Raw genomic sequence first — 27,953 nt, 5'->3', positions numbered from 1 at the left:
TGGTAGCATTTCAGGGGAAACCCAACTTTCCCTGAAGAAAGTAGCTGAACCCGTCAAGTTTTCTGCCTAATCTCGCTGCGTAAAGGTGGGGATCTGATTGGTTGATTCACTCTGATCGGTTGTTTCCCTCGTGGGGTGAGCCAATGTCTCCCAACAACACAGACACCCAACATCTGTCGGGACAGAGTCCAAAATCACACAGAATATTTGGAGTTTTGCTTTTGGATGCAGAGGAGAGTCATGACTGACGGACTGGGATCGTCTCTGGGGTTCCATCAGGTCGCCTCCTCTGCAGGGTTGTGTGTCTCTGGTCAAAAGCTCACTTTTGTTACTTCTACACTTATGGGGAAGCGGGGGAGAATTTGAAAGCGGGCTGGTTTTACACCATTTAGAATCCAGAGAGTTATTATTTTATTCAATTGCAACCTTTTAAAACAATGATGGCAGCGTTCGTCATGGAATTTGGCGTCAAGGGTTGACAGAGGTTTGCCAGGTTTGACATTTGCTGGTCAAGACTCATTTACCGAGGGACAAAAATGCCTCAGACGTGCCAGACTGTGGAAACAATTGCGGGAAAATGTGATTTGTGTCTGGGTCTTGGGCGTGTGAGCGGTTCGCCTTTGAACTATTGTGTCTGTTTGTTTTCGCGGATCCTCCGTTTTCGGCTCCTCACTTTTCATTTCTCGCTCTGGAACACAGCTGTAAAAAGTTTAAACCCCAAAAAAAGTCCCATGGACTGTTGGGCTGCCTAACCTCAACCCTGCATAGGTAAACCAGTTCCATCTCTGATGAATCTGTTCTCTACATTCTTACACACGCTCTCCTCTATCTACCCTTCCACTGAAAGATGAATGAATGAATTAAATCATAGACATGCGAAAGGCTAAAAAGGGCCAGTAGCTCGAGGACAAATGAAGACAGCAACTAAAGGAACAGAGGTGTGGCGGACGCACATGTCCAGAAAAGGTTGAAACCCACTTCCAGATTGACTTAAACTGCTTCTGAACCTCTAATCTGTCCGATTCTGTCAGTCTGCTCAGCGTCAAACTTTCATTCTGTTAACTTTTATTCTTCTTTTTATCCTCCCCATTCTTATCCACAGAGGATAAGAATGGGGAGGATAAAAAGACACACAGACTGACAGACTCACAGCGAGATCTGCACTAAAACCTCTGATAAAGAGAGGAAACCTCCAGATCTATTTAAAGGCCACTCTAAGATAAATGTTCGCGTAGACTCAACAGAAACTCCGTCTATTTTAAATTGACCCGGACTGGCGTGTAAACTTTAAATATTCCTTCGCGCCAGATATCTACCTCACACCGAGCCGTCCTCTCCAATACTCCACTCACAAATCTCCAAATTTTGGGCCACATGTGACAGTAATTGTGCCAGTTAGCGTCTGGCGTTCTCTCCCCTTCGCTCCGGTCTGTCTGCTTCAGATTAAGGTAAATTTAACAAATCTCTCGAGACCAAACAGCTCGCCCCTTTCTCCTTGTAAGGCGCCAAAAAAGGGGCACTAAATAACCGAGGGCTAAAAGTGTCCGACCTATCTTTGGGAATGACGAACTCGCGCAGTTTAATGAGCGTTAACAAGTATCACTTTTGTTTAGAAAAGAGGTCGACCTCTTTGGCAGGGAAGGGAAAAACATGGCATGAAAGGCAGGAAGTAGAGGAGAGTGAGGTCATCGTCCTGGCAGAGAAGGGTGGCAACGTGAAGCCAGAGTAAGAAAAGGCCTAAATGGACTTAAAAAATAAGTCAAGTTATTGTATTGGGTGTAAGTGTATCTAAATAAAGTATCTCAAATTCTCAAATCTCTTCCCAGGCCTTTGAGGTGGGCCATTGTTGTCTCTGCAACAGTAATTATTCTGCATTAAAAGTTAATGAACACGGACACTAAATCATGTCAAAAGACAGAGGTTAGCTTTGGGTGACAAACTTGGCCAAGCACGACGAATATGCAAGCAGCAGGCGGCCCACGCACGAGAAACCCACGATGGGAAACGCAGCACAGGGAAGACGAAGCCGAGCGTGTTGACCCGACGTGAAGCGGATCGTTCTGTTCCCTGCAGCGCAAAAGTTGCCACAACAAACATGCCACAGCGGCCAAAATGTGTCTCCAAATCATCTCTGACAATCGGAATCATCGTTTTTTTCACTGTTTGGAACGCACGAATGGAAAGAAGATTTCGACAAGTCGCGTGTGCGTGTGCGTGTGTGTGTAATGAAAGAAACTCTGGTTTCTCTTTATGACAGGTTCCACACTTGAAGACATTGTGAGTGGGCAGTGTGTGCCTATTTTTGGGCCGGCGCCCGTGTGTGTGCACGTTTAAGGGCTGTATGTTCCCCGTCACCCTCACCTCCGCGTAAGTTGTTCCCATGACACTGGGACCACCTCCCTCCGTTGAGCAACCGGATGGTGCACACATTCAAGGGGAAGCAGCCTCCCAGCGATTGTGCGAGGCTCGCTGTACGCTGGTGTGGCTGACGGCGTGTCAGACCGTGGCCGTGGAAACATCGGGCGATGATGTCACTCCAGTAAGAATAGAGCAGAGAGATTAGACACAAATGCAGCACAAAGCAGGAGCAGCACCAGGGAGGCTGGAGCTCAGTAATACTTTACTTCTCTCAACATTGTTTCCATCTCAACGTTTTTCTTTTTGATTATAAAAGCAGGGAAGCAACACCATTTCCAGCAGGTTGTTGTCAGGCTGGCTCTCATGATCATTCACATGGAACACCTTAACAGCTCGTTGACACCCCTGACAACAAAAGAACAGGACTATTAGAATAGAAATGACCACAATGGAAATATTCTGTGGCTTCGCCTCTGTGACCGCAGCACGTACTTGGATGTGCTGAGGTACCAAAGCCGAGAAGAAACGTCACCACAAGACTTGTTAGAGGGACGTAGAGACTCATGCTTTCAGTATGCAAACCTGGAAGGTTAAACGGCCAATCTGAGACAACAGAAACACGTCTTAGAAGTTGGAAGACAATCGCACATGCTGGAATAAAAAAAAACCCTCTATGATCGTCACCAAAAGGGGTCTGACACATTCACACTGTGCTCGTATTTACTGCCTCTACTTGATCCTCTGACCTTCACACATTTCAGCTACGGGCAACGATTCCGTGGCATCTCCATGCGGAGAGCTCCAGCCACCCCTCTGACGGGACGTGTGCTCGGTGGACCCGATGCACCATGGGAGCCAAATTTGTTCAGTCATTCCAATCAAAACACGTTTCAGAGTGCTAAAGCTTTCGTTATGACATGTTTCAGCATCAGTGTTTCCAGTTACGGGGTAGAGAACAGGGGGATGGCATGTTTGAGATGCCCGCTCGATACTCTGATGGTGTCCCCTCTCCACTTCTGCACACGTGTCCCTGCCACTGGTGACCCAGAAAAAGGCTTGTGGCGTTGGTATCCGCGGCAGCGCACGGTAGCACACACATCTGCTGCTGACGGGGTCATAGTTAAGGTCTACGTGGGCTTTTATGGAGCTTTAGCCCACACCTGTGCGTCTCTCTTTGATATGTGCTGTAATCTGTAGACATCAGCCAACATCCCAGACTGGTACCACTGGTGTCGGCTCCATGAGCTCCTTCTGAGTTGTCCTGTTAAAGGAACACAATCGTGGCTACTCGCCAGCCGTGCTGAGGAAGATTAGACAGAAAGAGGAGGGCAGAGCTGTGCGAGTGTTTCCCGCCACCAGGAGGCCGCAGGTTTAGCGTTACTGAGGGTGAAGGACACGACCCTCCCTCAGGAACTCCGTAGAAGCGCTGCTCCGAGAGGAATGCCGGGCCGCTGACATTCTCAAATCTTAAGTTACTGCACAGTTTACTTAACCCTCAATTTACGTTACCTCGTGTCTCTTTCAGCTTTCATCGTCCTCCGATACCCTGTGACGCACCGAAGAAGAATTTGACTTAAATTGATTTGTTCCATATGTGTAAGATGTTAATCTTTCGGATCGGTCAAACACCATAAATAGTTGGGAAAAACATATCTCAATACTTACATGTGAATAGTTGGTGTTCATGTGAACCTCAAAATTCAAACAGTACTTTCTTCTGTCTTGTTTTGACCCCCTGCCCCCATTTAATTCCATCCTTTTTCACTCAAAATGGGGCATTTTCTGGTCAAAATGTGAAAATGAAACCCTCATGTGCCTTCTTTTGTTCCTTTTCTCTGCAGGGCTCCCAGTGTTCCCAAACCCCCTCCAGTTGCACCAAAGGTATGATACCAGTCTGTAACGCATGCAGAGGCAGGCATACCAGGTGACCAATAGATGAATGTTCGGGCTGATTTTTAAGGCCAACATTGTATTTTTATTAAGTCTGAAGCCATGACAGAAGTTATAAAATGGTGTCATTGACCTGGTATACCTTGCTTATTCGAGTACCTTCTGAAACGATACGCACACGTCCTGCATGAAAACCATTTGGAGTTTTTTTTGTTTAGTGGTCTTTAAATATTTCCTTAATTTTGTCATCTGATCACCGGGAGGAGTCATCGGTATCGTGTGTGTTGTGTTTCTTTTTTTTCCCGATTGTATCGGCATGTTCTCCTCTCGTGGAACCAGAACGCCAGGTCAGACATCATCAAACCGGTGGCCCTCACACACCCACCGTCCCAGCACCACCTTTACTCCTCCGGCCCCTCTACCCTCCCCAACAAGGCCCCCAGGCCGTATGGGGGCTGTGGAACGGAGTGTGAATCGCCTCCCTCCCAGTCCCCATTTGCACCGTTCATTCCATCCCCGTCCTCTGCGTTTACTCCCTCGGCCTCCTACACTAGCCCACTTCCTCCACCTCCACCTCCTGTCTCGTACCCATCCTCCTCCTCCGCCTCCTCCTCCCCCTCCTCCCCCCCTGTCCTGGTCCCCCCCCAGCCATCGGTGTACAACACACCGATCAACCTGTACTCCACTGAGAACGCCTGTGAGGTGGCCATGGGGCAGAGGCGGGGCCTGATGGAGAGTCAGGGCGGAGCCCAGCCTCTGCAGTTAAATGGGTGAGTGGCGCTCCCCCATTAATAAAACAAGACGTCCTTTTCATTTTTTTGCTGCCTTTTCAGGTTTCCCTTCGTTCACTTCAGGCCCTCCAGTAATTGTTTATTCTTGATCTCGGAAAAATAAGTTTAAATGGAAATCGGGGATTTGACCTTTTCTTTTCTTTTCATTCTTTTCTTTTCTTTCAACAACGGTTCATTTGTGTTCCAATGAACCAGCATGTGGTCATCTTTGCTTGCATGCATGCTTCTTGGTGTTCCGCGTGCATCGTTTCAGAGGGGAAATTGGACCGACAACCTTTGACGCTGTGGTTAAATGGCCAAAGAACCACCAGGAAAAGGCACATGTCACTGATTCCATTCTTTCTCTCTCTCTCCTCTCAATTCTTGTATTTCTGCATTTCCAGACTGCAGCACCTCCTCCAGTCACAAAGTCAGTCCCTGCAGGATGTTTTATTGAGTGTTTCCATCCTATTCCTTCTCACATCTCTGCATCTGCCTGTTGTCATGGCGCCTGCATGCATTGCTAACAATTTTCCTGCAGCATGGCATTGCTGTGTTTATATTTATCCAAGAGCTGCTGCTACATGCAGCTCATCGGTATCAGTGAAGGTCTTTGGAGGTACTATTCTCTCCTTAAATATAAATCAACATATAAATGCACTCAGAGTACACTGAGACATGTCTTGGTGTGTGTGGACGTGTCAACACTCAGGCATCTACATCGCTGCTGCCGCTCTGACGTGCACGTGTTGAGAGCAATTCATAGGCGATTTATTGACAGCGGTGCCTGGAAAGTCTTCAAGCGTGCTTGTGTGCTCGCCTGTGTATTTGACCTATGTTTGGATTTAGTGACAGTTAGCACGGGCCTGTCAGCACCCTGTTGGCAAGGAGGATTCTGGCCATGCATTTTTATTTATTTATTTTTTGCATATCATCAATATACTCAATCAAAGCTCTGCTGTTTGCGCATTCACGCTGTTTAAGTTTATTCTTGAACTTCTTCCTCTGACTCTGGTCTGATAAAACACGCTGCACAAACAGCTCCACAGCACCGCCCTGTGGATGAACGTGGCAGTGAATTTTCTGACCAGCCAAGCTTGAGCTTTGCATGCTTTTGGGGTGGATTTAGCGTCAATCACTTTCTGCTTGCTGATGTTTCCCTCCTAATTTACACACTTGTCTCTTCTTCTAAATCCCCCCTCTTTAGTGGACCTCATAATATTTTGAAGTAAGTTGATTGCAGTTTTCCAACCTTTAAGGATCTCTCTCTTTCTTAGACCTTGTTCCATTGTATTGATGTTTTTCTTCCTATTTTTTCTCTGTCAATACATTTTCAAGAAAACCTTCCCCACCGAGGTACCTATACAGTTCTTACCCAGAGATCAGCTCTTTTAATAATTCGTGGTGTGATTTCATTTCTTTCCATTGTCTCATATAATAACCATGTGTGAATATACAGTTTATACTCTTCTAGTAACTGAGTAACTTATCATTTGCTAATTTAGATCACTCAAATCCACGTAACACTCTTTGACCCCTAAAACTCTGCCATGCAGACTCCATAGTGTTTTTATATGGCGCTGATTCTGTACAGCAGCCTATAAAAGGCTCTTGTGTCCTTCCAGAGTTCCCAGGAGACACATTGTGGACACAGACATCCACTTCTACCACGTGCCCACTCATGCTGATGCCAGCAGGAAGCGCATCACGGAGGACACGGAGGACTGGCGTCCCCGTACCGGCACCACCCAGTCCAGATCCTTTAGGATCCTAGCCCAGATCACGGGCACCGAGAACGGTACGATGCCGGGTGTCTTTGATCGATGTGATGACCAAAGCGTCATTAAGACGCTGTTTTCAACAGCAGAAACATTGATTTCTTTTTGCTTTGTCGGTGGCAGCTCAAGAACAGGAGGCAGAAACAACCAAGAAGAAGAAGTAAGTGCATGAATGTGATTTTAAATACCCTCAATTCCAGTTTGTAGGCTTTGAATTGCCCAAAGTGACGTATCAATTAATAACAAAAATGTGTTTATGACCTTCAATTATCCCCAAAGAGGCACTTCAGTCATTGAAAGTTTACATTTGCGGAGCATCAGGAAGTCAGATCTCAGATATTTGTGGCACAGTTCTGGCAGCACTGGTGCTGTGTGGACTCATCCTGTCTAGACAGGAGAGAAAAGATGGTGTTTGAGCCATTAAGTAAAAAGCCAGACCTCTTAAAGAATGTCCTCCCCAGCAGTTCCTAAAGTTCAGGCAGCTCAGCTCTCTCGGGTTACTGAAACGGTATCATGGGCAGCAGACACTGATTAACTCTCTGGTAACCAGTGAAACGAACTTGTTGACGTGTGTGCTCGTGAGCGTGGAGGTGTTGCAGTGCTGCATGCGGTGTGACTTGTCGTTCTGGCCGTGCTAATGATGGACTGACCTGCGGCGATGCCGTTTGGGGTGAAATCGTGACTTCCTGTGTGCCTGCGATCGTTGGCCTTGTGATCCGCTTCTTGGTGGAATTAATTCATCACCTCATCCCATCCTGGCCACGGTGGCTGCGTCTGAGGAGAAATCCTGATGACAGAGAAACTCCCGCCTCGCAATTTCCCGTCTTTTTTCCACGTGACCCATCTCCAGCCACCCCACCTGTCAATCATCCGCTCTGTGTGTGCATCATCATGCTCCCCTCATGGCATGGCTCACATGTGCTTAATGGCAGATCCTCCAGCCCTCTTAAATCTGTCTTTTCTTCCTTTGCTGTCTTATCTCTCTCCTCTTTCATCCTGCGATGTCAGAGAGAACAAGACCACCACTCGGTTGGTGATCGGCCCCAAGTACAACGAGCTGAGGGACTGGCACCACGGAGTGTCTGCTCGCGCCCTCAATGTCCAGTAGATGGTGTGTGTCTATGTGTGTGTGCATGTCAGAGGCGTAATTGTCTGTGTATGTGTGCACTGTGCCAGTTTGACTTGTGTAGGTGGGTCTTTATGAATCTGGCTCTTTGTGAAGGTGGAGCTGACGGAAATAAAAGAAAGCAAAGATTTAAAGCAAGGTGTGCAGGGACGCTTTTGACATATACCCAGCTGTGTCCCTCCTTTGGGTTTGGTTGAAGATGATGTTACAGCTCCCCAGTATCTACTGTCCAGCACACATGTTCCGTGTTCTGCGTGCGTGGAACGTCTCCAGCTCATGAAAAGACTGTTATTGTGGATGTTTACAGAAGGATACGTGGCGGGATTTTGGGGTTAATCAGATCGAAAGAGAATTTGAGCCTTTGATTTTCTTCATGGGAAGAAATTCTATTATAATCCTAATTAAAACTTGACTTGACTTGAAAAATAAAACTGAACATATATCATTTGGGATTGATTGCGGCTATTCAAGTTGTAGTTTTTAATGCCGCCTCTAGGTGGCAGTAAATCCCAGCCTTCCTGTATCCGCAAGCATTAGAACTACTGTGTTCCATCAACACGAACCTTTAGAAATAAATGCAAGAGTATGAGGAATGAGAAGTGCATCGTATGTGCAGCACACTCATAAACAGGAGATGATCCTTAAATGTACGGCTGCTCTGTAACAGTGATGCTATGAGGAAGACTGGAACGCTTTCATGGTATATGTGACTGCGCGAAGCCATTAAATCATTTACAATTCAAATCTTTTATTCTGAGGCCACTTCTATGTGAAATATCCCTCCAGAGACCTTGCGTTTATTTCATCTCCATGTTTACTGCGGCCTGTGTCTGCTCCTTATTGTTCACGTGATTTGCATTTTTAAACTAGCTGCTGTTTGGGGTTTCTCTTCTTTGTTGTGTTTAGAAAAAGCTATTATTCTCTATTGCAGACAATAAAGTGATTACTTTTTTCCTTGTTTTCTTTTCCGTCTTTCTCTGGTGTCTTCGTGTTCCTTCTTCTTTCACTCCCCTGCCTTCATTCTTTTCCATTTTACTTACTGAATGTAGGATGATCAGTAGCATCACTCCCCTAAAGCTACTCAAGTTTTTTACTCATTTCTTGACCCTCCTCACATCCTCACTGTCACAAACAGAACCATCGCTGGGAACTCTCTGCCACTGACCAACATGTCAGACCAGGGAAGGGTTCTGCTGTTCACCTTTAGTGATCACATTCAGAGTCAGTCTGCATTTTATCACCTCTTGTATCATCAGACATGCATTATCTATTAGCTGCTATGCTAGTAGCCATTATCATCTCCTTTTCAAATGGCATTCCAAATTCATTTTTCTACATTCATAAAACAATCACATTTACTAGGAGGTGACTCAAGGACACATGTAACACTGATATCAGTCATGATCTGATGCACATAAACTACACCAGTTTCTTCTTATAGAACATTTAAATAAGCACCAATTATCCAGAGCTGAGGTCGACAATGATCTCTGTTTTAGGTAAGCGCCAGTTCTAGCTTAGTAATAACGCCATACGTCCACTAGAGGGCAGCACATCTTAAAATTAGTCCAGATACTTCTTGCTGATGGCTGATAAAATAAATCCCAGCTGTCTTCCTAAAACAACAGCATCTCTGTCCTCTCAGCCGCTTTATTATAAGGAAATAGAAACATTATAGCATCAATAGGCTGCTGAAATGGAAAAAACAATAAAAAAGGTAAGCTGAGCAGAACTGGACAAATTCATGTTTATTATAAAAATAATAATATATTTTTAAAAAACTACAATTTTGTCCAACGCTGTTACTCATAGCCTAACGAGTGCACAGGAAAGCAAGAACGTGTTCGCCTCACTGCCTGACTAATAATATTTAGATAAAGCTGGCTGCATATGAATAGCAGCAGTGGAAAAAAAGAAGAAAAAAAAAGCAGTGTTTGGTCAGGGCCAACCCCAAAAGACACGGCCCATATGTTTCTGTGGAGACAAGTCCCACCATTGATGACATTCTGTGGTCAGTGGGAAACAACTTGGCAGCATCTCACACAGATCTGTCACTGGCCGGCGTGGACAACTGCACACTTTTAAAACCGCCGAGTATGAAAAGTGTGTTTGAGTGTGTGTGCGTGCGTGCGTGCAAGTATGTATATTGTGTGAGGATTGACTTTGATCCAGAGGATATCACGGTGCTGAATTAGAGGCCATCTGTTGTTTGCTGCAGAGCTGCTGGACAACAGTCAGCTATGTTAATTGACCATTTGTTCAATGTGCAAAATGAAACCAACACATTCGCGAGATGCGTGGTGCAAGGTCTCCTTTGGGGCCGCGCACGGCACGCACGGATGGACAAAATGGATCTCTTTTACTCACTGAGTAAACAGTTTATGAGACAGGGACGGGTTAAAGGCATCAGCGCAGTAAAAGACAGGTAGAAAAATACCCCCGTCCTAATTGAAGCAGGCTGGCAGAGTAACTGTGCACGCCCCAGTCAAACCAGATGGTCTGCTCTCTAACCAGTGACTATTGAATCACGACGGCAGCTTCCATTCATCAACCAATCACGGCCCTGCAGGATCCAGTTAGGGCCCGCCGTAATCAGTCTGACGGTGGAGAATATTAACGAGCGCTGCTGTAATCTGGTTTAATCGATGGCGGACTGAGGAGCGTCTTGTTTTCCAGCTTTGCTCGTCACCTGTTGTAATCAGCTAATGTGGCCCAAGAAACCATAGATTGCAATCTCACTCAGCAGCTCTGCAGCATAGATCACTCGGGCGGCTCATTGGGATAATTAGCTAGTGAGAAGTTAAAGCTAAATTTAGCCATGTCCTTATCTTGATTGGTGCTCAGGACAGTAATAATCAGATTAACTTCTGGCTATTTTTACTTTCATTTTGGTCTTTTGGACATGTTTCCTGTGAATTAATCACTGTATTAATGACTTACATACAGATACGTGAGCATTCAGATATGTGAGCATATCCTCAACATCGGAGGCTTATAGAGTTTGGGTTCTTTTCATTAATTAGTTAATTAGTGAAATGAGAATGACAGGGGACTGTTAGATTGGGTTAAGCAAACCCAGCGGGTTTCACTGGGTTCACTGGTGGCAGCCTGCGGACATGTGGTGACACAAGCACGTGAACGAAGAGAAACGCTCTGCTTGTCTCTTCTTTAGGCCTGCGTCGGCTAAAAACTGATTACCCGGTATCGAGGCTAACCAGCGCTGTGGCCTGCCTGTTTACCTCATTTTCTACCCAATTATCCAGCTATTTTCAGAGGTTTCTACCCCCGACGGAGGGACGTCACAGCGCCTGTTATCGTGATTTTGCGCATTAGTGTCGGAGCCTCCATCCTTTTCCTGTCCCCGCTCTCCACCCCGCTCGTGCTGCCTTCAGGTGAACTCTCAGCAGCGTTCGGCACTCATAGAGGTGGAACCCTGCTGGTCTGGGAGGTGCACTGGTGCCCCTCCTGCTGAGCAGGGGCCATTTAATGTTATGGATGTCCTCAGTGTTCAAATGAAGTGTGCACGAGGTCAAATATCACAGCAATGAGACGCACACGCACACACTCACAGTGTAAAACTGACACCGCCACTTCTTCTCTCTGCCTGTCTTCACCTCCGCCCCCGTCTTTCTCTCCCACACTCGGCACAAAGGCACACTCAAATGTAGCGTAACCATGGGCGCAGTTGCTATAACATTTGTCTCCCTGACGAATGGGCGCGCACGGCGAAGAGGACGGGAGTGATCCAACTGTTGATGTTGGCGGCGACTCCGTGCTCTGGGTGTAGTACGTCTGGGGAGAGATTGATGGCCCACCCAAGTTCCTCGGCTGGCACGGGCGAGCCCGTGCACGCACACGTGCGCAAAGGCCTGATGTTATTCATGGAGCAGTTTTTCATTTTGCATCGTTTAAATAGAACCCTGGAATTGGAGGCGGCGTGCGGCTCAACAGCAGCCCTCACCTACTGACGAGTCCTGTGGGCCTTTCTTCATCCCCTCACTTCGGTTGCTATGACAGCAAACTTCGATGCAATCATAAACATTTTACGGCAGCGGCTCTTTATTATTCTCAGCTCCCGGCTAGAATATCTGCTCAGTGTTGCCACGGTGGATGTTTGTCTTCCATGTCCGCTGGACCAGTCGCTCCAGTAAGTGTTGTTCTGATCTTCTGGCCCTGGTTTTGAGTGGACCTCATCTCTGGTCCGTCATGGAGACGTGCGGGCTGGATCCTGTTCTGTGTAACTGGTTCGAGGTCTGTAGGAAGTGTTCTGTCAGGCTGAGCAGGGTTCTGGCTGCAGCTGCGTCCCGTCTTCTGGTTGGTGCCACGTTTGCCATCATCTTGTTGGTCTGTCAGCAGGCTGGTTGTCTGGAAGAGCTCCTGCTGCTTCATAAACGAAGCCAGAAACCTTTTTACAACCACTCGAACCACTGTTACCAAGGATTCGTTTGCTCATCCAATGATGGCATAGTTTACAAAAATGTCAAATTTCCCGTGCACATGTGAACATTTTTCATACATTCACATTTTGAAGTTAAATTGCCTTCTGAATTAAGCTTTTATCTCCCAAAATGTAAAATTGTTTTTCTTGTAATCTAGAGGTAATTTTACTAACAAGGGGACTGGGCTGAGAAGTGGGGGGTTAATGGTTCAAGTCCTGGTCCGGACAGATTTGGGAGGTGTTCTGGCAGCAGGGGATGCCGGAGAGCTGCATGTGTGTCTGAAACGCCGGTTCTATGCTACAAAAAGACAACGTGACAGGATGAATGGGAATTTGCGGACAGTTTAACCTCTCTTGGATCAGCTCGTATCTGAAGAATCCCGCTGGATCAGGTGTGCTGTGTTTTCTCCATGCAGTGAGGAGGTGCCGGAGACCGAATTCAACAGCCACGAGTCTCCAGTTGTCAAGACCATGATCAAAGGACCCCCATCCACCCAGGGTAAAAACGCACTCACTGATTTCCTCTTTGATTTATGTGATTGAATCTACACACTCCAACAGAAGAGTGTCTGCATGATAGTGTAAAGTCTAATTTGTTCTGTATGAACCTTCATTCGGAGCTCATTCGTCTTATAGGAGGGCAGCTGTAATTAACTAATAGATTACTCGACAGCTGCTTATATGTTGTTTTTCTCAAACCAGGTTAATTTTCATTTCTTTTCCTTTATTTCTTTATTATAAGAAGCACATAAAGTTTAAGTTCCGAATGCTGGCGTGAAGTAAAGCTGATTTACTGCTGCTGGGCTGGAAGTTGTTGCAGCCAGTTAGCACCAGGAAAGAGGCTTGTATTTTCCACTGTTGAAGCGTGACATATGCGGTGAAACAGGTCACTGTGGTCTCTCCTTTCACATCTTTTTCGCCCATTAAGGCAACAGGAGGGTCCAGCCCGCCTCCCCTACGTCGCCCAGTCACAGACATAAAAGTTTTACTCCTTTGGAAAGACAATATTTACTGAGGGGATCCGTCAGGAGTTCTGAATAAAGTGTGAAAACCCACCAGAGTGCACTGTAATGCACGCATCCATGCACTCAGAGGGGCCCCCGTCGTCAAAATAAAGGATTCTTTTCTTCCAACATTTACCGTTACTGTTGCTGTTTTGCCAACATGACAAAATATCTCCTTATATCTTTAGAATCGTATTTTTTATTGAGAAGACAGAGGTCAAAGGTCAAACAACTCCCACACCTGAGAAGGCTAGAGGAGGACCTTTCCTGTCCACCTGTCCGTCCACACAATCTCTTTATCCCTCCTCCACCTCTGCAGGACCCCGGATGGGTTTGATCACCCCATCCTTCAGTATGAAGGGTAACGGCAGTGCCAGTGCACCCAAGGGTGTTGTCCCAGCTCGGCCTGCCCCTCAGCCCCACCCTAAAGACGAGGACTCTTTGGTCCAGATGGCAGAACACATCCCAGCAGGAACCCGCACTCCCATGTGTGCCCACTGCAGCATGGTCATCAGGTGAGAGGAGGAGGAGGAGGAGGAGGAGGAGGAGGACTCAGTTCTGTGAGCCACTCATCAAAACTCTGAATACCCATGCTTATGAAATTAAGTATTAAGCAAAAAGTGTGGAATAACTCATGTTTTATGCTTTAGATTCTTCAAACCAGCCACCCTTTGCTTTGATTTCTGCTTCGCTTGCTCATTCTTCTGAGCTTCATGAGGCCTCCTGACATAGTGTTTCCTAAAGTCTTGAAGGAGTTCCCAGAAATGCTGAGCACCTGTTGGCTCTTTTGTCTTTACTCTGTGGTCCATGTCACCCCAAACCATCTTGAATAGGTTTAGGTCAGGTGGCTGTGGAGGCCAGGTCCTCTGGCGCGGCTCTCCATCACTCTTCTTGGTCAATTAACCCCGACACATCCTGGAGGTGTGTTTGGGGTCATTGTCCTGTTGAAAAAGAATTGATGTTGCAACTGAACCAGATGGGATGGCTGACCACTGCTGTGGTATGGTGCTGGTTCACTGTGACTTCAATTTTAAATAAATTAATCACCAACAGTGTCACCAGCAAAGCACCCCACACCACCACACCTCCATGCTTCGCACCACCACACCTCCATGCTTCACCATGCACGTAGACACCACCGGTTCACCTTTTAGCTGATGCCTCTTGCTAAAATGTGGATTCTAACAGCTGTCCAACAGGGCTGTTGGCCATGTAGCAACCAGACTTCTGCACAACCCAGATGATGGTCCCAGCCCCATTAAGAAGGGGAGAAATTCCACAAATCAATTTTGACAAGGCATCGCAGTGAAGTGAAAAACAGAGAGAAGCCCATGGGTTTGCAAAGGTGTCATCAAAGCAAAAGGTGAAATCTAAAGATTAAACTATGACTGTTGCGCAAGTCAGACTTGCTAAACTCGTAATAAATGCCGTCAGAAATCAGCTCAAAATCCAAAGCTGATGTGCTCCAGGCACGTCTGCACTGAGGCGCTGGTCCCCATCCCATCAGCGGTTGGCATGGTAACGCAGCATCAACAGAGCACCTCAGTGAATGTGGGTGAGCGTGGGACTGGTTCCAGACCAGCAAGCAGTTGGAGGGACAACTGCGACTCGTGTGGAGGCTGAATCTTCTGATGAGGGACCCCAGTGAGGGGGGGAGGGGCAGAGCCCCCGAAGCTCGGCTGTTCTGGTTCAGGTAAAACTGAGAGAAAATCAAAGGTCACCAGCGTCTCTTCTTTATCAGAGGGCCGTTTCTGGTAGCGATGGGGAAGTCGTGGCATAAGGAGGAGTTCAACTGCGCCCACTGCCAATCGTCTCTGGCACACACTGGCTTTGTGGAGGAAAACGGATCCGTCTACTGTGAACACTGCTACGAAGAGTTCTTCGCTCCGGCCTGCAGTCGCTGCCAGGCCAAGATCCTGGGGGTGAGAGGCTCTGACTGTGTTGAGCGTGTGTGTGATTGTGTGACAACTTCCTTATATATATGTATATATACTGTATATATACTGTATATACTTTAGCAAGATCCACCTTAACAGTAAAATGAAGATTATTTTAATAATGTTAGGTGACAGATGACATTTGGATTTTTTTTAAATGCAACACAACAGTAATACAAACTGGCTGATAGCGTGAGCAGATGTGAAGTGTGGGTGGGTGTCACTGTCCAGAGTGGTTGGATCAGTGCTGCGGTTTTACGATGTTGCCACGGAAACAAATTGATGGGTGAGCAGATGAGAATCGGCAGGGCCGAGAATAAAGACCTGCCGTCTGAGTTTAGGAGTTAGGAGATCAGGCTAACAGGCCGAGAGGCTGTGGGCATCGCACGAACCCAGGGTGTCTGGAAACCGTGGCCTCTGCTCCCGTCGAAGCCCCGACAATCCCCCCTCACGTGACGGAACCTCGCTGGCCTCAATCCCTTTCAACCCTCGATTTCTCACACATCTTCAACCAGCTTATGGCTTCTCATTAACCTGTTTTCGCACTCGCTCTCCTCTAATCCCTCGATTCACTCGGGCCCACCAACCCTCCTCTGGTTTCCCTGTCGTGTCCTGTTCTCACAGTTGAAGGGTGGGAAAGAAAGCAGTTAATTTAAGCCGAGTCATGTGTCCACACGAGACGAAGAGACGTTGAAATGTGACCTGAGAAAAGGAGCCCCGATACACCGAATGACCACCCTTTTTATCTGCCACAGGAGGTGATCAATGCCCTCAAGCAAACGTGGCACGTCTACTGTTTCCTGTGCGCCTGCTGCCAGCAGCCGATCAGAAACAACACCTTCCACCTCGAGGACGGAGAGCCGTACTGTGAACAAGGTGAGCGATGACGGCGTGGAACAGGGGTGACATCACCGCGCGGGCGCATGAATGGCGATTCAGACGTGAATGCTTGTCTGTGTTTTTGTTTCTTTTAAAAATAAGACTTCTACACTCTGTTTGGGACTGGGTGCCATGGCTGCGAGTTCCCCGTCGAGGCCGGAGACAAGTTCCTGGAGGCGCTGGGCTACACCTGGCACGATACCTGCTTCGCCTGTGCCGTAAGAACAACGTTCACACTAAGAGAGTAGAGGAGCGCTTGTTTTGGGATCTAATTGTCTGCAAATTCTTGCTAGTCCCCCCTTAGCACCACCACCACCTTATCGCCCTTTTCCCTCCTCCTTTACCCTGCCTGCTATCAGCAGGAGGGGCCTTCCACATGAACCAGGCCCTGCTCAAGGTTTCTCCCTGTTCAAAGGGAGGTTTTCCTGGCAATGTGGCTTGTTGGGGGGGGGGGGGGGGGGGGGGGGGTGGTTGGGACACTAAAGGACTCTTTTGTATCTAAAAAGAATTTCATTTCATGCAGTTTGATAGATCACAGTGTTGTTCAGACAACTTCCTCTTCTCTTTGCTCAGGTGTGCAACAAAGCTCTGGAGGGTCAGACGTTCTTCTCCAAGAAAGACAAACTCCTCTGCAAGAAACACGCTCACACACTGAAGCTCTGAATGATCAGCGTTGTGGTACATTAGCTACACTCGAGCTCAGTAAAGAAAAATGCAGGTTAAGGTGATGTTAAAGGTCAAATATCAGCCTGCCGCTATGGAAGCCGTCCCGTGTTACAAGGATATTATTAAAATGTTGATGATTAATATTTGGTTGTTGTGTTCCGTGTTGGTCAGAATGTTCTCTAACCATCTTTAACTGTTCAATAGTTATATAATAGATAGTTTTTTACTAGTTTATATAAGCTGGTGATGGGGGGAAAATCAGTTTTTCATATTTGCTTCTTTATATTTTACTTTAAAAATGTGTTTCAGTTTCTAAGAATGATGTAATAAAATTTGAAATGTGCCATTTTTCAGTTTTGAGACGAGGACCTTGCTTTATGGGACACAGCTTTAGAATTAGATATGGATAAATAAGTCAATTTAATATCTAGGTGAACTAAACACACCAGGTTATCTTTGTTTTTACGTCTTGGAAATCCCCTGACGTTGGTATTCTGAAACATACTGTACTATTTTTCTCATTTCTGTTTGCATTTCTAGATCCTGTATTTATTTTGTATTTTATAAGGACATTAATTTAATTTCTTGTGATGGTGGAGTTTCCATATAGAATAAATTGAATGAAATCTTGCATATTATAAATGGCTAAAGGCTAAAACTAAACCCCAACACTTATTTTTCATCTTCAGAATGACTAATGGATAAAAACTGTTATGTCCCAAATAAATGACTTCCAAAGACAATGTTTCTCTTAAATTGCAGATACGTGGCAGAATGGTGTGAAATCTAGATTTGAAAGTGTGTCTCCTCCATGCTGGGAAAGGTCAAAGGGCAGCAAAGGTCACAGCAAGGTGAAGATGAGACTGGGGAGAAGATGATGGAAGAATCTGGAAAGTATTTCTAGATTTCTGATAATGGAGTCGATTCACTGGTGATCGGCAGAACTGGACTGGTCAACACACACACACACACACACTGGGCTGTGGGAGGACACTGGTCCTCCATGGCCTGAGGAGCACCAGAATGTTGATGCCGGCTCCAGTTTGGAGGAAGAAAAATGCTCTTAAGATGAAAACAAAGTCTGTGAACCGTCTGTGTCACCACTGCTGGACGTATGCGTTGCTGATGACTTTTTAAAAATATATTTCTGGCACTTTGGACACAGAAATAGTTCCAGTTTTATTTCTTTGGAAATAAAACTGGAGCTATAGGTTCTGGATAGTTTCCAGAACCTGCAGAACTCTGAAACTCTGCCATCCCCCGTCCTGCTTCTTCTCCTAAAAAAAAGTTGTTTTTTTTTAGTTCTGTGAGGTTTCTGTCCATTAATGACAGTTTCAGAACGGCCAGGCTGCAGCTTCTGACCAGACTGGGGAAACTGGTGGAGCGTCTCAGACACAAGCATCAACCTGCAGCAGCATCAAACGCTTCAGTGACTCCGATTATCACCATTTAATTCTCTGCAGAGTTGCTGCTTTTGATTTGAAAGGAGTTGGAGGTCAAACCCCAGATGTATGGGAAGGGCGGTGAGGCAGAAAACCATCTTTATTCAGTCAATGTTTTACCCCGAAAAGGATTTAAGGGTTAATCTGAAGACATTTGACTTCATACAAGGTGCACATCTGAGACCATATTTAGTCAACTTCTACAGCAATTTCATCCCAGAATATTATAAATATTGTTGTTGTCGTTGTTATTACTTGTTATTGTTGTTCTGATTCTTATAGTTTAATCTTTATTATTCTTTATCAGCCTTTATCAGCGTAGTCAAGTTTGAGTTTGTTTCGGACACGTGCGTCTGTGCGTGTGCGTTAGGGTCGGTGGGAGAGAGAGAGAAAGCGGGAGAGAGAGAGGGAGAGAGAGGGGGAGGTAGACTCTTCCTCTCCTCTCATCGACTCACATCTGCAGAACCGACCCGCCGCAACTTTTCCTTCACTCCAAAGGCGAATCCAAGAAAGTATCCAGAAAGGTGAGCCGGGGCCGAGGGGGGCTGTTGTTGTTGACTGCTGTGCGCGATCCGTGGCCGCCTCTTGCCCGCCTGCTGGGGAGAGTTTGCGCTGGGAATGTCGGCGAATGGGAGCTCTTGCACCCCGCTGAGCTCAGGGCTCCGACCGCTGCCCGATTAAGGCTTCGAGTCTGACGTGCACGAGTGAAACCTCGACCCATGTAACAGACGCGTCACGTCCAATACGTCAGTATGTTTTTAATTGGTATCTTTTGAGTTTTTAATTGGTATCTTAGCAACGTATTTGTGCAACAACTTTGCATTATATACACATATATTGAAGGCTATTTTTGAATAAACAATCAATAAACTCGGTAGAACTGAGTGTTTGTATAAAGATGTCGCCTGTCAGGAGACCAGAACTAACTCCAGAACTAACTCCAGAACTATCTCCAGAACTAGATCCAGAACTATCTCTAGAACTAGCTCCAGAACTATCTCCAGAACTAACTCCAGAACTAGCTCCAGAACTATCTCCAGAACTTTCTCCAGAACTATCTCTAGAACTATCTCTAGAACTATCTTCAGAACTTTCTCCAGAACTAGCTCCAGAACTTTCTCCCGTCCACCTTATATTTTAAACGTGAATAAACTGAATGTAAACAGAAAGCGGATGTTAAACTCGAATATTTCTTCGAGTTGCCCGTAAACGTCATCACTCTTTGGACTCGATTCCAGCCCGTAATTCAAATAATTCCTAATCTAGGCTTAATTCTATACGTTTGGGAGAAACTGTCAACATCCTGTCACGGCCGTGACCTGCTTTTATTTTTTCAGACGCTTGAGGCTCCCTCCACGAGTCCTCACAAATGAAAGGGTGGGGGGGGGGGTAAAAAAAGATATATTTGAAAATGAACACAGCCTCCAGCGCTGGAAAAGCTCCAGCTTGGTATTCCCCACACACCCCACTTACACACACTTACGCAGGCATGCATATGGAACTCAGCTCCCCCTCTGAGCTCAGTAACCAGTTCCAGGTGTGTGTCAGCGCCCGCCATGACACCACTATATCTGTGTGCGTGTGTAAATGTATATCCAGATGGCATAAAAATCCCTGACTCCAAATCCTACCTCACCTCATCAGAGGGGCCGTAACACCAGCACGAGGAGCCGCTCCTCTCCTCTCGTTGCGGTCAGGATCTCATCCCGTCGCACAACCCCGAGCGGCGTCCTCGATTATCTGTGTAATCGAGTTTCACGCAGCAGCTGTAAACAGCGAACACGGCCCGTCTGCGTGTGACGGCCGAGCTTGTCTGATGCAGACGGCTGCAAATTCGGAGCACGCCGCTGCGGCCTGGTCTGCAGGCCAAGAATAACAACGCCGCCGCTGTTGTCTGTCTGGTGCAGGCAGAGGCTGGCTGGGGTCGCGCACTGTCCGAGGGCAGCGTCTTCGCATCTTCCTCGGCGCTGCAGCCATAATGAGCGCTACGTGCTGTGTTATTCACCTGTTGACCCATCACACGCGAGATGTTTCAGTTTGTGCTCATTATTTTTGCATCACTGAGGTTCAGAGGGCTCGTGTTTCCCGCTCCTCCGAGCCTTAACTTTCATTTATCATGTCCAGATGCTGCTTTAGACCACGGCTGAACCTCTTTTTAGAACCTAACGACGCCGAGAGTTGACTTTCCTCCGAGGCTTCCTGCTGCTGATTTGCAGAGCTGAACAGCAAGGTCGCCTTTTTTTGTTTTGTCTCGCCGAGTCTTTTCATCCCCGCAATACAAAATCCTGTTTTGTTTTTTGTTTTGTATGTAGTTAAATGATTTGATGATGTTAATGAGAAGAGAGCACATTCCTAGACAGTAAACATGGCAGCTCCAGAGACGCACTGATTATTAGTCCGTCTGATTATTGCGTTTGAGTTGAAAAACTCTGTATTCTCTGGATTCTTGCTAACACATGCACATTAGCCTGGTCGGAGACTTCTGTGTAGGTGGGTGTGTGTCCTGTCATGGACTGGTCATCTGTCCCCCCAGCCTGGAGGAAGCAGCAGCAGAAGATGGATATTGCTTCTTTAATTTCCCAGAATGCCTCATTCGATGTATTTTATATTTAAAAATGTAAAAATTGTTTTGTGTCTTCTTTGTTGGTTTTCGTGATCGAAGATGCTAAATGAGTTTGTGGGGATGCTCAGAAAGCAGCGCCAAATAAATTCAATATGTGGACGCGTTTCCCACAAAATTTATAACATGGGGGGGCCACCACAAACAAATGAATGCGTGGAGAAGTCTGTTTATTGGCTCTCTGTGTCCGTGGAAACGCTTGGATTTATTAGAGTTATTGGAGATATTAATAATGTCTGCGGCGCAGGACGCCTGTTAGCGTTGTTAGCAACAATATTCCATCGGCCCTTGAGGCCTCTCCGTCAGCAGGTTTGTCAGGCAGCCATGTTGGATTTGTTCAGCCTCATCAGGGCTAAATGAGGATGTGATTAGCTTCTTCACTCCCATTTCCCCTCAGGAGAAACCGTTGTTGCTAATCTCTCAGTGCCTTTGTGTACTTTATCCTGACAGGAGCCTCGCTGCGCTCGCTTAGGCTGAAAATAGGCTCCAATATATCCTCCGTTTGCTTCTACTGGCTACCTTCCAATATACAGTGAGCTGTCAGTCACCTCGCCGGAGCTCTTACAGTGATCCACACTTTTTTATTGCCAAATTGGTGTAAAAAATACAAATTTAAGAGCTTTGTTTTATGCAAATATTTCCTATGAAGACCTCCACTGTTTTTTGTTGAATCTGGGATGAGTTAAAAGAAAAAGGGAGTATTTTTCCCAGAAGAAAATGTGATTTATCGCCTGTGAAACTAGACTTTATGACCCCATCGAGTCTCTCTTTGTTGAAGTCTGAAGCTGGGTTAAGTTAAAAAAAGTCAACTTTTCAGCAGGAAACATTAACGTTACAACATTTGTCGCAACACACGAACAAATCCATTTTTATTCATTTGTTATTTTAGAGAAAACAAGAAAATAAAAGCAAACATTCAGCCCCAGTAGTAACAGAACTATGATATTGCTGCAGTTAAAAGTGAGGACTTTATTAGCTTTACTGTAGCTGTGTGATGGCAGCAGAATTTCCCTGCTTAGACCAGCGAACATGTCCAACACCAGAGGAAAAGTAAGAGCTTGCTGCCCAGTTTCCTCTGTTTGACAGTTCTGGTTCTTAAACTCTGCTTTCCTCTCTTATTTCAACCTGTTTCCTGCTCTAGAAACATGCAGAATACATATTTTCTTCTTTTTTGGGGGGTTATAACAAAATGTCAGCCGGTTTGCTTCACTTTCGGAGTGAAAACAGGCCGAGGGAGGGACGGGGTGAGGCGCAAATTTACCGGTTGGAGGTTTTGTGGTGTTATCCCTGAATGTGGGTTATTGTTTAAGGGCGAACTGAAGCGCTGGACTATGATGACCTCATATCGTGTTTTTAGCCCAGTCTTCAGCTTATTTACGTCTCCTCCACCTCTGAAGAGTAACACTGACAAGGACAACCCCTCCTGACCATCCGGACACGTCCGCGTTCCCCCCAGTTGGCACCAATATGAGACAACAACAAAAAAAAGAACTCTGTAAAGACTCATCAAATCCTGATTACAAACTTTAGAGCATCTATTAATAGTCCTGGTTGCTCAGCTGCCGCGAGCAGTTGTGGTCAGAGGATCAGTTCAGGCACACACAGGAGGACGTATGAATCTTTTATCCGAGATTTTATTGATTTCGGTTGCTATTTATGGACAAAATCTCACCGTCGGAGTAAAAGCCTCCACAAACTGACTGATGATCCTTTGATTGATTCTCGGCTTTGCTGTGATCTTCGAGACTTTTCTTTGCTGTCGCGGCTGCGACTCGATTTTCTCGTGTTTGACTTGGCTCACCCCGAACCGAAGCATCAGCGAGGCCATACTTCACCCGGAGAAAGGAAAAGAAAGAGAGTGATGAGTGGAGGGGCAGAAGAAAATGAGAAAATGAGATAACATCTGGATCCAGTTTGGACCACTTTCCACCCCTTCCCCCTCCTTCTACAGTCCAAACACAAGCGCCCCGGTTCCCCGGTGCATCATTTCAGGTGCCCTTCCATCAGTGCCCAGAAACAAGTGCTCTTACTGTGTCGACGTGCTGCTAAAAATGCTAAGTTAGCGCAATTATTAGCGGCCATTCAGTTCACCAGAACCTCTCACGTCTTTGCTCTGTTCTGTCTGGGATGATAAATGTCTGCTTGACTCGCACAGATGTGCCACTGGCCCAGGATGGGTCAGAACGGTAATCACACTCAGAAGCCTCTCGTAATTCTTTCTCTCTGTCTGCTTTCCTGTCCTCTCCCTAAAAGCCCTTCATCTGCTCCTGCAGAGGTCCAAATTTGTGTGGGACCACTTCTAGCCCGCCAGCACATTGCCCGTGCAGACACCACCGTCCCACGAGGCATCAATTTGTGACGGACCAGTCGATGTGTGTGTTTTTTCCGTAGTCATTATTCCAGAAGAATCACATCTGATTGATGCTAAATCAAATTTCGCCCCTGTGATACTGAATCTGATGCATGCAAAATCGAATCTGGAAGTGGGGTCTGCTTCTCCACTTACACATCTGGCGGATTTATACATATTCATCTGACGAGGCAGAGTCGGGGTGGAGGGGTGTGTGTGTGTGTGGGGATGGGGGGGCTGCAGTGGTCCTGCTGTTGTGTTCTGGTTCTGGTTCTTAAATCGGGTTACGGATAAATGCAGCTGCGATGAAGATCTCTGCTGATCACTGATAACCGCTGAGGAGATAAACACTGTCTTCATAATCTCGTCTGATGTATGGTCTCAGGGCGGGAGGGACGCTTTTGCTGTGTCATGCTAGAGTTAGCTACGACATGTGCGTATCCACAAGACCAAATCAGCTGGGCTGGATCAAGTAGGGCTTAATTTAAAGTCCACAAGTCCCCAGCAGGCTCCTGCGGACTTTGTTCCAAACCATTTCGCTTGTAATTGGACACTGGGTCAACTTATCATCACACGTTTTCATGCGTTCCTGTGTTTTTAGCATCAGATCTAAAAAATATGGTCTAACCTGTCTCATGAATTCCTGTCCTCCCCCCTCCCCCACACACACACACTGTAGCATCTGCTGTCCCATAAATGTGCGCGTGTTATTAATCTGATTTTCATATGCTATGTGATACGTCGACCCCAAAGTTTTAGACAAAACTTTTCAAACCGTGTCTGCGGGACCTCCAGGCAAACGCTGAGAGCTCAGCTGCAGTTTGAAAGGTTTTGATGTTATTACAAGATGTCACGGGGGTTCTGCCAGAAACCTCGAAAGGTAAATGTCTCCGGGGCGGCTAGCACCAACAGCATGACCAGCCGGGGTCTTTTTCTTTTGCTCGTGCGTGATGGAGTTTGGAGAAATCGCTGCTCACGTCGGTAAAGGATAATCTGATTGGGGGAACCAGGATGTCTGAGAAGGCAACACAATAAGGAGCACTAAGATTTCCTTCGTTGCCACTGGGATCAAGTTCGAGCTAATCACCGCTGCACACAAGCGTGACTGTTCCGTTCCAGGACGCTGCAGATTGTGTGTGTGTGTGTGTGTGTGTGTGTCAGGGGGGTCAGGGCCTGCCTTAAAATGGGGAAATATGACCATAAAATACATATGTTTAGGTGTGTGTGTGTGCGCGCGCTCATGTGTGTGCTTAATTCGGCACGTACAAATCATGTCGGTGGTACCCAGTCCCTCAGTGCGGAGTTAAGTGAGTTGTGTTTGTGAGGCCGTGCTGTAATCACTATCAGATGTCCGGGTGGAGGAAACAGACAAAGAGAAAGAGGAAAGAAACCTCATGGATGAACGCGTGGAAAGAGAGATGGAACAACAGCAATCTCGTCTCTCCTGTACGTGCATGACCAAGAATGCCGATAAGCCGAAATGTGCATCGACACCAAGTAATATTTTACTGGCCTTCAGACCCGAAGCTGGAATTTTCCTTCCATTTATTCACTTGATATTTACTTGATATTTGCTAACAGGATGTTTAGGTTTCCAACTTCTCGCTGCTCTACGTCAGGTGATGAAATGTTAGGTTAAGAGGGTGCGTTTGAGTCCGCTTCGTTAATCTACGGGTGACTGGCACCTCGCGTGCGCGTGACTACGGAAACTCGTGGGTGGCGTGTTTTCGGTTAAAGGTGCGCTGCAGCTATCGGGTGTGCAGACTCCACTCGACTGCGAGGCCGGCGTCCTAATCACTGTCAGATGGCGGTCAGAGACTTTGCGTCTGGAGACGTTTATGAGGCCGGCGACCGCCTCAGGGGGGTACGGGTACGTGAGGGGGACGCCCAACGAGACCGTCCTTTGTTGTCTGAGAACGTGAGAGAAGGAAAATGAGGATGAAGATGGTCTGAGCCTGGCAGAATGAAAGGATCTTGTCTTTTGCTCCAGGGTTGTGAATTAATTAGTTGATTTATTGTTCTAAGCTGTTATCCCGTATTACCGCTTGAACCACCGACCCCCTCACGGATTAGGGTCGTATCCCCCCACCTTGAATGTTAAGTCTTGTCCAAACTTGGCCAGAATATTTTCTTTTTCAGCGGTTATTGCTTTCAGCTTGTCAATGATCCGGGGCTCAAACACGGGCTAGAAGTCGTTTAACATGCTGCCATTCAACAAACTCGCAAACCAGCAGCTCAGAATTGAGGCCAGCCGTCCCGCTAGGTAGTAAAACAATTGATTTGAGCTAAATTTATGCTCTGTTTTAAGGTTTAACGAGCTCAGACCGACCGAGTCCCGTAAAAAAAGAGACTGAGGTGGGCGGAGCCAAACTCCACAGAGGACGTGGACATCGTATAAAATCAAGATGGATATTTTAAACGTTGATGTTGTACAAGGAATGGTTCAACCGTCAAAACAATGTGACTTTTGGAAACAAAATACCTGACGAAAGACATCATTTCGTTTCAGAGAAAGAGTTGTTGTTTATCCAAGAACAGATTGCAAACGGTGCCCCGACCTTTCCTGAGGATACGTAATTAAGTCATGAAAACAGCCTTCCACTGCAGGAAATTAAGGATAATGTGAAGGTTGTGGTCACACTTTGTTGCCACGAGGCATTCTCAAGGTAAAGTGATTGGTTTATATCCCATCTGAGTCTGCCCAGACTGTGCACTCTTGTTTCACGTGGTGTAAGTTGCCTCTGAGACGCTGCGAACGTCACGTGCACGCGAGGCGCGTTTGTTGCTGTGAGATATCGTTAGAGAAATGACCTTTTCCTAGCGTGATGTCACCAGCTCGCTGTATCTAGTCCACAAAAGTGTCTTGAAGACGTTTCTGCTGACTCATGACTAATGTGTTTGCATGTCTGACCCCCTCATGTGAGCCTGGTCCTGGTCCTGGTTTCTCCCTGTTAAAGTGAGTTTTTGTGGCCAATGTCTGCGTTTAGAGGAAATAATCGTAACGCTATATTTTTTTAAAAAGTGTTCAAGGATAACGTTTTTTCTTTCAACATCTGATGGAGTCGGTTGTGTAGGCGCGAGCGTGACGCTACAAACTGAAAACCACAGAAAAAAGCCGATACGGTCGCCAATGGTCTTCAGTTGAGTTCTTCGAAATTCCAGCCCTGATGTCATGGCGTCGTTTCAACCGGGCACTGATGCCGTTATCCTGTGGAAATCTCAGTTGGCCTCAGAGACCCAAGGCATGGGGGCACAATTTACAGATCTAGTAAGAGGTAAACATCTTCACCACTTTGGTGAGTGCGGAACATCTGGGAAGTCCTCAAAGGACTAGCAAACATCTCCATTAATCCTTCACAAATTGTATCGTGAGGGTATTGACATCTTCTCTGCAGCGTTCGCTCTTCCTCTTTCCACGAATTATCGTGTCTTCATATGCCCCACCTGATGTGCTGTGTGACTTTTCGTACCTCCTCACCACGGTGGCTAGCTGTTCTTCAGGACTACTCCTTGCTTTGAAAGAAGCTCCTCCGCGATGAAGCGCTGAGAACCAGCTGCGAGGATAGACCCAGGTCATTTTTCTTGCAAATCCCCCAGTTTTTGCGAAGAACTTATGAACCATTGATTCAGTAGCTGGCTTGTAAAAGCCTGAGCCTGGAGCTCAGCTGGGATGTTTAGCGCACGTTCACACAGTCGTTGAGCATTTTTTAACCTCTTATTTTAGCTTTCAGCTGCAAAAGTGTCCGTGTCAGATTGGTCCCCTGGCAGTTTTGTTCCTTGTTTATAGGAGAAGGGTCGTGATACAGACTGTAATGGGTCACATCCCTCAAACTGCTGTTCCCCATCTCAGACACCTACTTAAACACACACACACTCCTCATACCTGCTGATGACACCACTCACACCTCTTGGGAGGGGGTTGTTTTCTGGGACAACATCCACTTTCAGCGTACTGTGGTGGGCGGAGCCAGCGGAGGTGGTCTGATGACCTGCATTGACCATCATCATGTTGCAGAATGAAAAAGCCCTTTCAGCAACGATGTAGAGAAAGCAAAGATAAACCCGGATTGTATTTGACCAAAATGCAATCAAAAGCTCTAAACGGTGAAAAAAAAGAAATTGGTCTTAAAGAAAATAATGTGTCTCTTCAGTCGTACCTCGTAGCATCTGTGCTTAAAACACAGCATTGTGTTAGAACTATTTAGGGAGGGGAAAAGTTCATCAGGGGTGGCCTCATGGGTAATATGGTTACCTGGATTTTATTAGAGCTGAATTAAAGCTCTGTGTTTAGAGCTGGTGGCCTTTTCTAGAAATAGACCCTGAAGATGTTTTTCATTAGATTGTAAAAAAAAAAGTTGGCATTGTGCTTTGCTCCTTCAAGCATCTGTGAGTGTGTGTGCGTTCCTCAGCAGCGAGTGTGTTGGGTAAAAGGCCAGTGCCACATTACCACGTAAGTAGATGAATAAATCTTCTGTTCAGACGTTTGGTAACTTGCTGACTCACATGAATTTGATCATGTGTTTTCTTTAATGGTCTGAAATCAGGAAAACGACTCGCAGACAAAGTGGGGAACTATTTCGCACGTCCCCAGATGGTTCTGGGTTCAATTATTGATTTTTATTTATTGTGGACTTTATGTGTTGGAAAGGAAAGAAAAGGAACAAAGAGAAATGGATGATTTTATTTCAGGGTGGT

At 46.4% G+C, this 27,953-nt stretch overlaps 2 protein-coding genes across 6 annotated transcripts in view; both read left to right on the top strand.

Moving 5' to 3' along the window:
- Nucleotides 1-17,589, top strand: part of pdlim5a (PDZ and LIM domain 5a) — a 31,370-nt gene extending 13,781 nt beyond the window's left edge. The window contains exons 4-15 of one of the 4 annotated variants that reach the window (XM_057033636.1): nt 4,200-4,239; nt 5,423-5,448; nt 6,226-6,246; nt 6,357-6,374; nt 6,644-6,816; nt 6,920-6,956; nt 12,777-12,859; nt 13,684-13,879; nt 15,106-15,286; nt 16,057-16,177; nt 16,283-16,398; nt 16,754-17,589. In XM_057033636.1, coding sequence (XP_056889616.1) covers nt 4,200-4,239; nt 5,423-5,448; nt 6,226-6,246; nt 6,357-6,374; nt 6,644-6,816; nt 6,920-6,956; nt 12,777-12,859; nt 13,684-13,879; nt 15,106-15,286; nt 16,057-16,177; nt 16,283-16,398; nt 16,754-16,843 — 1,102 coding nt within the window. In that variant the 3' untranslated portion in view covers nt 16,844-17,589. Of the gene's footprint in view, nt 1-4,199; nt 4,240-4,587; nt 5,019-5,422; nt 5,449-6,225; nt 6,247-6,356; nt 6,375-6,643; nt 6,817-6,919; nt 6,957-12,776; nt 12,860-13,683; nt 13,880-15,105; nt 15,287-16,056; nt 16,178-16,282; nt 16,399-16,753 lie in introns of all 4 variants that reach the window. The other 3 variants (XM_057033637.1, XM_057033639.1, XM_057033635.1) reach the window with 3 other exon arrangements.
- Nucleotides 17,590-18,792: 1,203 nt separating this feature from the next.
- The window catches only part of bmpr1ba (bone morphogenetic protein receptor, type IBa), a 37,088-nt gene continuing 27,927 nt past the window's right edge, over nt 18,793-27,953 (top strand). The window contains exon 1 of one of the 2 annotated variants that reach the window (XM_057032272.1): nt 18,793-18,812. The gene's annotated coding sequence lies outside the window, so the exon portion shown is untranslated. The remainder of the gene's footprint in view (nt 18,813-27,953) is intronic. The other variant, XM_057032271.1, reaches the window with a different exon arrangement.

This window comes from Takifugu flavidus, chromosome 5 (assembly GCF_003711565.1).
Source record: "Takifugu flavidus isolate HTHZ2018 chromosome 5, ASM371156v2, whole genome shotgun sequence".
In the NCBI taxonomy this organism is placed as follows: domain Eukaryota; kingdom Metazoa; phylum Chordata; class Actinopteri; order Tetraodontiformes; family Tetraodontidae; genus Takifugu; species Takifugu flavidus.
This window is presented reverse-complemented; position numbering and strand designations above follow the sequence as displayed.